General features: G+C 30.3%; 2 protein-coding genes across 4 annotated transcripts in view; both read right to left on the bottom strand.

The window, feature by feature from the left end:
- The window catches only part of LOC107443582 (uncharacterized), a 37,997-nt gene that overhangs the window by 24,800 nt on the left and 196 nt on the right, over positions 1-13,001 (bottom strand). Inside the window, exons 2-5 of one of the 3 annotated variants that reach the window (XM_043043344.3) lie at positions 3,723-3,920; positions 2,681-2,770; positions 1,736-1,948; positions 655-879 (exon numbers count right to left, since the gene is read on the bottom strand). In XM_043043344.3, coding sequence (XP_042899278.2) covers positions 655-879; positions 1,736-1,948; positions 2,681-2,684 — 442 coding nt within the window. In that variant the 5' untranslated portion in view covers positions 2,685-2,770; positions 3,723-3,920. The remainder of the gene's footprint in view (positions 1-654; positions 880-1,735; positions 1,949-2,680; positions 2,771-3,722; positions 3,921-13,001) is intronic. The other 2 variants (XM_021144841.4, XM_087151965.1) reach the window with 2 other exon arrangements.
- LOC107443581 (uncharacterized) lies at positions 6,039-12,961 on the bottom strand. The gene has a single exon (XM_016057497.4). It carries the CDS (start codon positions 12,816-12,818, stop codon positions 8,457-8,459), a length of 4,362 nt encoding a protein of 1,453 aa, XP_015912983.3. The 5' UTR covers positions 12,819-12,961; the 3' UTR covers positions 6,039-8,456.

The following is a 13,001-nucleotide window of genomic DNA, read 5'->3' as shown; positions in this document are numbered from 1 at the left end:
CTAGAAATCCACTTCAATTTAATCTGTTGACCTCTGGGGTTCAAAGTAAATACTCTCACGCCTTTTTTTCTCTTATATTTAGACACTGAAGAAGGTTCTTGTTAATAGAACTGAAACTATAGTTTGTCTATTTGTGTATTTTCATTTGTGCTTTATCCAAAGTGCTTTTCTGCTTTAGTTTAGATAGCACAAAATATTACCCTTTCCTTTGTTGGACATCACTTCATGTTTTTTATTACTGATTCAGACACTTTCACTTTTTGTAAAAATGTATTACAATGTTACATAGAGAAGATTTTTAATTATAATGTAAACATACATATTAACAAAACAAAAATAGTGCAGTGTATAATATAATATGCTTAATAATGTAATTATGTATTTTATCAAATGTGTATTGTATAAATTACATATTTACATTATATTATATTTCACATAGCATACAAAATAAAAAACCAAATTAACTTGTTACGAAAAATTGGATAGAGTTAGTTTTGATACTAACCACCAAACTTTATAACAAATATTGCCATAGTACAGCAATATATGTTTATTTCATTATTAGATTATTAGTTTATTATATATGCTAGCAATACTAGTTATTTCATCAAGTGGAAGTGGAATAATGCCAAAAATTATGAAGTTTTTACTTACGAATAAATACTTGACTCATATCAAGTATACGTAATTTAGAATTGCTATTAGTAAAGAATGCTCTGATCACTGCAGGAATGAAGCTTACTACAGGTTTCATAAGGCTATAATTATTATCTGAATTTGACAAAAACACAGACCAATTTCGTAGACTATTGGGAATTGGAATATCAAAGTATTGTTCAGGATAATGAATCAAGAGAGGTATAATCGACAGAAATCTACCTGGGGAAAAAATAGAAATTATAACACAGGCATACAGTAATAATTTTTTAGAAAATCATTAAACAAAAAAGAGAAAATCGTAACAGACAAAGTGAAACATGCTATTAGTGTCTAATTTACTTTGGCTTTTTATCAAGTTGAACTGCTCGTGATGTCAATGTGAGTCGGTAAATTGAAAGGATTGGATGAAGAAAGAAAAAAATAAAATAAGTGCTACAGAAAAAATAGGTAGGACTTTCAGAACAAAGGTAAAGAAATACATTAAGATGCCTGGGTAGTCAAAAAGAGAATTTTAAAACAACTCACAAAGACAGTGTGTCATATTTTTGATAACGTTAGCTGGTATTTGGGTTGTGAGTTTTGGGTAAATTTTCAAAGAAGAAAGGTACTCCCAGCTTTTAAATGGACTGGCTTATATTCGAAAACTTCACAATATCTAAAAACATTTTAAAAGACTGGAAAATGATTTTTGCTGACTTATTCGCCAGTTTAAATAAATGAAAACAGTAATTGGCTTGTGTAAGTGTACACACACATACAGTACTTTTTGAAGCCTGGTTTATGATTAATTAGTAATGTAAAAAATACAATTTAATTACAATTCTATGTAGATGACTTAGTTGGCACCACAAGTTGGTAACTCTTATTCCGAACTTCAACACTAACAGAAAGACTTCACTGAACCCACAAGTTATATTTTGTATGAAATTTTATTCATGTTTTTTTAAGCTTTCACTGATTGCAAAGAAACAATGAAGTTAGTTTCCATACATATAATCAAACAATAAAATATTCACAACTTTCTAGAATTTTATTTCATTTTGAAAACAAAGATTCAAAAGAGAATCTTCCTTACCTTCAATAAAAGCTTTTTTCAGTAATAAGAAATGAAACTTTGGGGGTACTCTTCTATAAATACATCTTATATGGAGCTCGTTACTCACAAGCTTATCCAAACACAAATCAAGAAGTGACTGAACAGATGACTCAAATAAAATTGTATCATAATCTATGGTAAGTCCAGTCCAGAACGTGGGAGAGGGTATTAGCTTATAGTAAAGATCAGGATCTAGAAAAATAAATAAATAAGCGTGTAAAATTATTTAAAATAAGCAAAAAACAAAACAAAAAAAAGTAATGTAAATGAAAACATTCACAGAAGCTACTCGCTTAATATCTTGCCGTAGGATGCGTAGAGTCTTTGCTTATAACAGTGGGTTGCTTTGCGCTGAATGTCTAATGGGATTACACTTCTTCCAAATTAAAATATGCTCTCATGCTCCTAGTCATTCAGAACTGCTAAAAGTTTAAGCATATCTAAGGAAAATTGCACCTGTAGCAAATCTCTAATTTGCTACCTGCATAAATTTTTACCTAGTAAAAACGTAAGTGGGCAGTTGCGCCATTGAGTTCAGTTTAATGAAAACATTTTTAAAGTATGTAATAATCTTAACTACATAGTAAAAGATCAATTTTTATTTAATCATAAATAAATTTTCAAAAACTACAGCAAATAAACTATCTAAACGCAATAATATTGCATTAGTTCGTATTCAAAATTATCTTTGATAAGAAATGTTGCAAAACGTTCTTACATGAGATACTATTGGTTACAATAATGCAATGTAATGTAATGGTAATGCAATAAATATAATAGTTTATTATATTTATTTCAGGACACTTATTGGTTGAAGTTGATTTATAAGTTAAACTTAAGTTTAAAAATCGCATAATCACACATAAAATATATATAAATTATCATAAAAATATGTAACAGAAATAAATAAATAAATTCTTATACCCATTTTTTTTAGCACTATTTTCTGAAAAAGCTTATGTAATGAAGGCCAAGTACCAAAAAATTGCCATCATATTCAATAATAAAACCAACCTGAGAGAAAAAAAAATATTATATAAATTTTGCACATATTAAAATAGTATAATTATAGTATTTACACCAAAAAAAGAAAAATTCAAAATTAATAGCACAAGAAAAAGAAAGCACGAATCTGGAATTAACAAACATTAGATCACAATTTTGCACTAAAATCACTTTTTTTTTAAAAATTAAAAAAAAAATTTGTTTTTTAAATTGAAGTAATTTAAATAAAGAATGTTTTAAGCAAGAAGTTAAAATAATATATAATAAAAATTATAACTTCCTTGAGTGGTTCTGGTAAAAAAAAAGGGTCCTGAAATAATAACAATTTTTTTTTATTTTATAAAAATTACATTTTAATTTCCATCTGAAATTTGAACAACGGCATCTTTTGATCCTTTCCTCCGTATTACACAGGTTATGAGATCCTGCAAGCTGAAATGATGTCTTAAATGCTTCTTCCTCACTGAAAATTTCGTTCATTTTCTTATCAATTCTGGGGTAGAAAAAAGATAACAGAAATATAATCTTTGAGGCGTTCATATAAATGAAATATCTATTCAGACACTTGATAGATGATCAACTGCAAATAGATCAACTCCATAGGTGCCTTACAGGTATGAATTGCTTTCTTTTTCTTCTGTGGATCATGGGAGGTTTACTTTCAATGAGGTATTTACCACCTTTTCTATCAAGTGATGGGAAGGTGTTAGGAGGCGTAAGCCTAATAATTGAAACCGACTAAGGACTAAAAGCTCCTATTCAGTATCATAGGACTAACTTGAATATCTATGTTAATGGGAAAATTATATTCATGTAGCTACATCTAGAATTATGTATTTATATCAAACTGTTTCACATATTCTTTTTGTATAAAAAAAAAAAAAAAATTTTAAAGTTTAAATATTCTTATAGATTATTTTACTATTTCTATATAATTAAAAATATTCTAAAAACAACTTACGGTGTTAAACTTCTTCATTAGGGTACCCTTCCTGTAAGTAAACAGAAAACTTTTTTTTTTGGTCCCCAAAAGTGTCCGTTTAACAGAAGTTTCACTACAGTTTTGGCAAAAATAGGGATATTGCCGCCATGACTTCTCCAAGAGAATTTGAGCTCTTCAACATGGAGAGGACTGTATTCTTGACAACTTTAACATAAACTTAAAAATCAAAAGAATGAATACAAGAGCCTTCAGTGTCATTCAGTTTTATACAAACATATATATTGGTATTTCAAGCAGAAACAGCTTATGAAAAATATGGTATGTTTTAATTTGAATTACTTGTCCTAAGTTAATGCCACCTTTGCTTAAAACTGTTTTTAATCAAAGTTAGCTTATTCACTTTGAAAACTACATTAAGGTAAAGAAAATGTTATTATAAATTTACGTGAGGATTTTCTAATGTTGGTAAGCCAGTTTAAGTTACCCTGGAAACATTAAGTATTTTTTGTATTAACTAACTTTTGCAAGTGTACTATGATGACCCCTGGTGGCTCAGGGGAAAGAGCGTTCACCTCCCAATGAGGTGACCCGAGTTCGATCTCAGCGACAGCTGGTCGATTCGAATTCCGCACCCGGCACGCACCGACCACAGTGCTGACGTAAAATATCCTCCATGGTAGAGGGATCATGGGTTAGGGTCCTCTTGCCATCAGGTTGACTGTGGAAGGTTTTCCTCTCCATGTAACACAAATGCGGGTTAGTTCCATCAAAAAGTCCTACATGAGGGAAAAATTTCTTCCAGGAGTCTGCTGGATTAGGCTCAAAATTACAAGTCTGCGGAGTTGAACATTATTAGCGTTAAACCCAAAAAACTGGGTCGGCTGTTTAACTATGGTTATAAAATAAAATTTTAAAAAAGTGCACTATGATGCATAGTGCAACAATAAAGCCACATGGGTACTTCTACGTTGACTACCCAAATTTTCCTGTGCTTTTCTATAAATCAGCAAACATTAGTAAGGAATTCAGGTTTGTTGCACCATTATGTTTTTTTAAAAAAAATGCAATTAGTTAATAAAAATAACTTTACTGAGGAAAATTTACAAATACAAGTTTTTGTCGAATGAAATTGCCATGTAAAACAGTCTGATTCTTTTATTTGAATAAGTTTGATGGAAATATTATAGTGCTTTGCTTGGAAGTAGCTATGAGTTGCCCTTTGGGGTTTATTATAATCTGGAACTTATTTAAAAAATTTTTAGACCAGAAACCCAAGTAGAAATCTTCCCGAAGAAAGAATAAGATTATCCAAGGAAAATCTCAAAAATAGTATACTAGCAAAAAGTTGATTTTTACAAAAATTATTTAGTAAGCAGGGCTCGAAAAAACTCAGAAATTTTACCCATCCTCTTTTGAAACTAACCCGTAGCTTCTCAACAAATAAAAATATAATTTTCTCCCATTTATTACAAATATTTATATAAATTGTACAATGAATTAGTAGTTACTAGGATTACATTATACAGTAATAAAAGAAATACTAGGTACAAATAGTAACCTATTATTTCTTTTATGAAATAATTTATTTCCTTTGTGAAATAATTAATTTTTTTATGAAATAATTTATTTCTTTTATGAAATAATTTAAATGACAAAGGTCAAGTTATCTGGAATGTCAATTTATCTGAGGGTAATGCGTTTTTTTAAATGAATCAAATAAGACGTTTGCCAGTTCCACAATCAAGCCACTGACTTACAGAGGTTTCTGCACAGAAATCTGAAAGGGGTTTTCCATTTAGGTAGATATTCATAATTGCGTTTAACGCTTCTTGTTTAAAGCCAGTACAGAGGAAACATTAATTCCACCATGCGCAGTATGTTGCTGTATTTCTAGATTGGAGGGTCATTTTAGAAGTGAGGCGCTAGTCTCTTGTAAGCAGGGCCTTTATATCTATGCTTGTAAGATAACAAAAACTGAAAATACATCATGAACATTAAAGGGGAAATGGCTGTCCACGCGGACGTCGGATTTGAGAAATTCGTTGTCCGCGGGGAATTTTTGACTGCCTAGGACTGGCAGGCGGGCGTTTTTCGAGCCCTGTTAGTAAGTATTTTAAATGTACTCCATATAAGAAAGTGCAGTTTAAAGAGACAAGTCCAAAATTTTCAGAATTTACTACACAACTAAATTGAGAGAAAAAAATTTATTAACAGTTCATAAAACATATCAAACAACAAAGATTTTCAAAAATCAACAAATTTCAAAGCCTTAAAGATAACATTTGAGTTCAACAAGTACATAAAAATTTGCTTTAAAAAAAAGCATAGGTTCAGGTGGGAGAAAATGGGTATAAAATCAATTTTTTTTTTTTTTTAAAGGCTCAAAAACCAAACCATTAAATTTATTTTACTGGAAATTTTGATGCACTTTATATAATACATTTTTTTCTATTATCAAATAAAAGAGTTAATGTTTATGGATGTCAAAATTAGGTTTCACTTTGGATGGAGTATATTTTGAACTCTACACAATTTCATCAAAAAGCAAGAAAAGTATAATAGTTTTGGTTTATTTGAAATATAAATGATAGAGCGAAAATTTATATCTATAAGGGTAATTTAAAGCAGTTTTAATATTTATAGCAGACATGTACTTTTGTTTAATACAGTTATTTTAAGGAAATTGTTCTGTTTTCCTTGAAAAACTGGTATATGAATACAAAAACTTGCGAAAACTCATATATTTACATCTTTAAATATGCTCATTTAGTTGTTCCATTAAGCTATTTTGGTAATTTTTTGATTGTATAATATGTCTGTTATATTGTTTCCCCCCTTTTCTCTTTAAAAGAAATTTTATTTTGAGCACCATAATTAATATAAAGAACTATAAACAAAGTAGTAAATTATTTTTCAGGGATTTCATCATAAAATATAGAGCGTTAGACACTTACTAAAACTAGCACAGATGTAAAAACAAAAAACAAAACTTAGCTAAGCCTAATCATATACCCACTTCGCCGGACACCTCAGAAAACAATTTAACCTTATTATTTTTGATAAAAAAAAAGTCTACAATGAAAGTTTACGGCTTTTAAACTCATAAAATTTCAATGATGAAAAGAATGACATGAGCAAGATTTGAAAGCTGTAATGGATTAAAAATATGGAGTAAAAAAAAGACACCTAAGAAAATTTTAAATTTCTTTCTAACGTATCACACTTTTTCAGCAGAACAATTTACATTTGAAAAATATTTTTTCTTTTTTTAGTTTCGACAGATAATGAGGTACTTTTTAAAATGACTAGCAAAGAGAAAAAAATTAGAAGAAATTTTTTTCTCTCCAAAAAACTTTGAATAATGCTTTGAAATAGTCAGGTTCTTTTTCATATTGTCGACTCAAAAAAGGCATTTTTTTTATTGCTGAAAATTAATATATATGATGCATCTTAAATTCGAATATACAAAATATTTTTGCCTGTGCGCAATTCCCTGCAATGCATCCAAGTTTTATCTTAAAAAAATACACTGTGATAACATGTTTATCAACACTATTGTTTTAGCGTGTTCAAGGCAAATTTAGACATTTGTTGTGCTCTCTCGATAGAAAAGGTTTTAAGTTTTTATGACTTGACTTCCGGGGCTGATACCCCCTGCTCACATCAGCTTCGGTTGTCATCGATATTTTCTACTGATTCACAATTTTCTACTGATTACTGGAACAAATTCAGGAGTATCAGAACCAAAAGCTAAATCTCGGGACAAAATAATTTTTATCAGGAATATCAGGACAACTACAATTCTTGTCATAATTCAATTATTGCATACAGAAAATTATTTGTATTATGAAGCTTAAGAATTATTAGCATAAAAATGTCAATATTAAAATCTTACAATGCATTGTATTTTTAATACATTATCATTAAATTATACAACATTTTATAATAATACAGTATTATTATAAGTGAATAAATAAATTACTTAATCTCAAGTAGTATATAAAAATCTTTATATTTTTAGTTCACCAAAGTTGTGAAAAAAAAAAAAAAAAAAAAAAAAAAAAAAACACCAATGGTAATATATTTGATGGCTGAGTTTTTTCCTTTCAAAATAAACAATATTGTAGGAAAAATAAAACAATTATACACTAAAAATTTAAACATTAAAAAATGACAACTGTTTATTAAAAGCATTTTTAATGAAATAATAAATTGAAAAGATTAATTTGTTTAAATGAAAACAAAAAGACTCCATTTTTGATCAGAATTTTAAAAAGACCATTGTAATTAAATTGGGGAAGAGGAAAAAAAAACAACAGAATTTGAAAAAATAAACTGAGCAAATTTTAAAATTAAGCATGTGTAGACAAGACATTAAGTTTCATACATTATTGTGTGAAATTACTAAAAAAAAAAGACACCAATGGTAATATATTTAATGGCTGAGTTTTTTCCTTTCAAAATAAACTATATCCTAGAAAGGAAAAAAAAAACAATTATGCTTTAAAAATTTAAACATAAAAAAATGACAACTGTTTATTAAAAGCATTTTTAATGAAATAATAAACTGAAAAGATTAATTTGTTTAAATAAAAACAAAAAGATTCTATTTTTGATCATAATTCTAAAAAGACCCTTGTAATTAAATTGGGAAAGAGGGAAAAAAAAAAAAAAACAGAATTTGAAAAAATAAACCGAGCAAATCTTAAAATTAAGCATACGCAGACAGGACATTAAAAGCTTCATACATTATTATTTAGCAACATTAAATTCATTAATTCTTAACAAAAGCTGTAAATCTTTCATTATACCGCGCATTTCTCTTATTGTTGATTGAGACAAAGCCTTTTCATTTTCTGTCAAACCAACAGGTTTACCTAAATCAATCGGTATATTACTGAGGTGATTTGCCATACTGAGACCAGAGAACACACTATTCACTTCCGCACTTATATATTCAAATATATCCAAGAGATTGTCCTTCATTTCTGTGCTACAAAATTCACCATGTTCTCTATCTACCTCAGACTTCATCTCAGAAACAGTATATTCTATTTCTTTACCTATTGTGGCAAATTCCGCAACACAATCTCCAAGAGTAAACGAGACACTCTCAAAACAAAGACCAATGCACATGCACATATCTCTACTCAGACTCTTCTCTGTTCTGTGAAGCAGCAGAAATCCAGATAGCTTATGATTGTCATCAGTATTACAGTTGGCAGCACTATATGGGGAAATACATAAATCCTTATCTTTGCCATAACTTTGCATGTAAATTGGGTCTTTTTTTGCTCTATAATCTTTAAACAGCTGAGCAAAAAAATCACTCTTTTCAAGTCTAACCTTAGTAGTTGGTAGAAATACTTCTTCAGCAGTAATATCTGATTGGTTATAAGGTAATATTTTACAATGTCTCTCGATTTTAAGAAGAATACTATGGAGATCCTTATGCCTGTGTAAAAATTCTTGGTCCCTTCGGAATTTAACATTAGCAGTCTCCGTTTTAGTGTTTTCCAAGTAAAGACGTACAGATTTATTAAGAGCAGTCAAAATTTTTAACTCTGGTGCAGTCAGCAGGCTAACCCCATAAGTAGAAGTAAAAGATTGATCAACTAAAATATCTAAAAAGAAAACACTATGCAAATTAAATGGGATTCTTTTCTTTTGTTCATTCATAGATTCATCTATTTCTTCATCAGAAGAATCAGAAACATCAGAGGATGATGATTCGTTATTACCAGTCACTTTTGCAGAGAATCTGTTAAACGTATCAACAACTCGTTTACACTTAACAAGAAGTTGTTTTACATTTCGTGTACGATTGCAAAGTTCAAAAGCTCGGCGAAGAGATTCTAAACTTTTACTACTACCAGTATCTTTACACTCCTCTGAACATTTGAATGATGGAAATTGTTTCTTAGCAACCCACTCTAAATAGTGTTTATCTGTAATGTCCTTAATAGATTTGGAATATCGACAATTCCAGCACATGTGCTCTTTCTCTTCATCGACAGTTTTCATATTAAGACAAATGCAATGTTGCCAAGTTTTACAATAATCACACTGAACCATTTTGCCTTCATCAGCAGTACTGTTACAAATGCAAGCAACTAGATCATCTGTTTCTTCATGTTCAGAATGTTCTTGACTTTCAGTTTCAGCCACAACAGGTTGCTGAGTACTACCGACTGAATCAGTATCCATTGAAAATGATTCATTTTTTGAGCGAGTTCTTCTCCTTTTCGGTTTCACAGCCCAGGATGGTTTTCTAATCTTTCTTTTGGAGCGAAGTCCCAAGATGCTCTCAGCTATTCCACCTTTACCCTTTTCACACGAAGAGTCTTTGAAACGAGTGCACATGACATGAGTAGGGGTGAGAGATTGAGCTGTAGGATTTACTTTAGCACTAATGTCTTTCTTTTCTTTAATATTAAAAAAATTGACAGTTTTATTTGTCTCATTCAAAATATCTTTACTTTCTGTTTCTTTATTTTCACTAGGAAGTAACTCTGGACTTTTATTATCAGTTGAGGAGATATCCTCTTTGATTTCCATTTCGTTTGGTACCAGATTTGATTCCAAATCTTGGCCTTCACTAATAGTATTTTTAACACCCTCAGATTCCTTTAGAGTATCTGTATTATTAGTGGTCAAACTTTCTTTTGGATGAGTCAAGTCATTTTCACTAGTAGAGTCCTGTGGTAAAATTGCAGAAACGGGAGTTTCTTCATTTTTAACAATTTGATTGACATCAGATTTTTCAGTAACACTTAAGACTTGAGTATCTTTCTTCTCATTATTAGAAGATATTTCCTTTTTAGTAGATTTAACAGTAGTTTTAGATTTATCAGTAGAAAATAATGTTTGAGAATATGACTTGGACAAAATACTTGAAGTATTGCCAATTTTCTTACTTGGAACAGCCTGTTGACTCATCTCAGATGACTTATTCGGTAATATGGTTTGCTTTGAAGCACTAACTTCTTCATTTACTTCTGTTTTTGAATAAGTTGGCTCTTTTATCAAATTTTTCGATTTATTGTGAGTAAGTTTACTCGCTTTTGATGAAGCATTTTTGGTCTCAATAATTTCTTGTTCTTTTTTACCTTGTTTCAGATTAGATAAGTTCGATTTATCTTTTACTGCAACCTCAGCTCTTGACATTGCAATACTTTTCCTTTTCATTAATGGAGAAGTCAAATATATTTCTGAGTCAGCAAATTTAGCTGGAAGGGATACTTTTCTGCCGAAAGATCGCCGTAAAGGTACATTGGGATTATCATTCGGTTTTGATGGAGATACTTTAAGTAATGAAGTCATCACTTTAGAAGTAGATTTCCTAGAAGATATGTTTGGTTTTTTTAAGCTTTTCTCTTTCAGAACAACTTCATTTTCATTTGTCACTTTTTTGGCAGTTACTTCTTCTTTGTTAGGCTTTTCAGCAACTATATCATCAACTGAAACTTCAGAAAAAATATGTGGATTGGAAGCTTCGGAAGATGTAAATAATGCAGATACTTTGTTTTCATCACTAATATCTACATTACTAGAAGCTACATTGGATTCTTGAACTAATGGCTCACCTTTCGGCAAATTTTGTTTAAGCGGACTTATTTGAGATGATTCAGAATTAGATGTACGGGGTCTAATTTGTTCAAACTTAGTTGTTTTGTTTGAGGAGGATTTTTCTAATTTAGGACTAGTCAGTTTTCTATGAGATTGTTCAAGTTTCGGCGTAGGTAACTTATTAGTATTTTTCTGCTCTTTTCCATCATGATAATGTTTAATATGAGACATCAATAATTTTTCCTTACGAAAGCTTTTAGTACAATCAGGATAGGAACATTTATACTGATTATGATCTTCTTCTATCACAAATTGCTTAGAAGGAACTTTAACAACTTGATCTGCTTCTTTATAAACAACATCTGATTTAGGGCGCTCTTTAATTTCAGAAGCATGTTTTTTACGATGCACACTATCAGCTTTAAATGTAACTAAATACTCATTGTTATCTAAACATTTTTTAATAACAGCCTCGTACATTACATTGTCACTCCAGTTAGCAAGAATTTCTTGTCCTACATAAAATCGTTTATACTTTTTCGAAGTAGATTTTAAACCGTCAGATGATCTTATCCTTTCACTGTCCATGGATATCCAAAAATCATATCTTGAATTCCAATTAAGGTAGTGTATTTTGACAGTCAATTTTTTCCAATTAATATCAATAATTTTTGCATCATACCAAACCTCTTTCTCATTAATCTTGACTGACTCTCCTACTTTCCATTCAATTTTATGTCGCTTAGGAATTGCATTGGGGGAACTACAATCCTGGCTAATTGAGATCTTTCGCCTTTTCCTACCCCTTTTGAAGGAATCAGATGAGCTTTCATCATTTACATTACTTTCATAATCATGACTCTCTGATGGATATTTGCTGCGTTTTCTTTTGCCATACTTAAATGAGTCAGTTGAACTTTCCTCATTTGCATTACTTTCAGAAGAATTGCTTTTGCACTTATTTCTTTCTTGTTGGAAGGAGTCACATGAGCTCTCATTGTGCATAGCACTTTCATCCAGATTTGAGGATACACCTTCATAACATTGAACCCATTCATTTACAGCTTTTTCTACAGCTTTAACACAAGCTATATCTTCAGATTCAACATTAGAATTACCAGGTACAAGTAGAGGATCTGGATCTTCCATGAGAGAAGTGGTAACTTTATCCTTAAAATTTGTTTCAGATGATTCGTTATCATGGATTTCAAGGTCATCTGTGGCGAACAAAATACTATCTCTTTCGCTAATTTCTAGAATGTGGCGAGAAACTTCCTCGTCACCTGAGCTTCCGAATTCCCTCTCAAAATCAGCACGCAGTTCAGGTCTACTCTCACAATTAACAATCTCTATAGACGGAAAACCTTCACTATCATTTTGTAAATTAAAATCATTCAAATTACCATCACTTGCAACTACGCTTTCTGAACCGATTGCAATCGCCAAATCATTACTAGTTCTAGGAGTATCGTGACTATGTTTTTCGTCATCATTTATTCCACTTTCATTCAACTTCTTTTCAACAAAATTATTGTCTTCCATCATAAGAAGTTTATATTTTAGTCAAAAAATAAACGTAAATTAGTTTTAAGATACATGCGCATACGCCATTTCTCTTATATCTCTCTGGCGAAGTTCCGCCAAATTTTTAAGCCAAAATATGCCAAACGAACATGTCTGAAAAGAGCAAACATGGCGGAAAAAAACAATACATAATATATACAAATA

This window comes from Parasteatoda tepidariorum, chromosome 9, assembly GCF_982258835.1.
Source record: "Parasteatoda tepidariorum strain Cologne lab strain chromosome 9, Ptep-v5.0, whole genome shotgun sequence".
Taxonomy (NCBI): domain Eukaryota; kingdom Metazoa; phylum Arthropoda; class Arachnida; order Araneae; family Theridiidae; genus Parasteatoda; species Parasteatoda tepidariorum.
Note: the sequence above shows the minus strand (reverse complement) of the source record. Positions and strands in the feature narration are given on the sequence as shown.

Excerpts from the sequence above, each read along its gene's own strand:
- LOC107443581 (XM_016057497.4), bottom strand. The coding sequence starts at position 12,818 with ATGATGGAAGACAATAATTTTGTTGAAAAGAAGTTGAATGAAAGTGGA.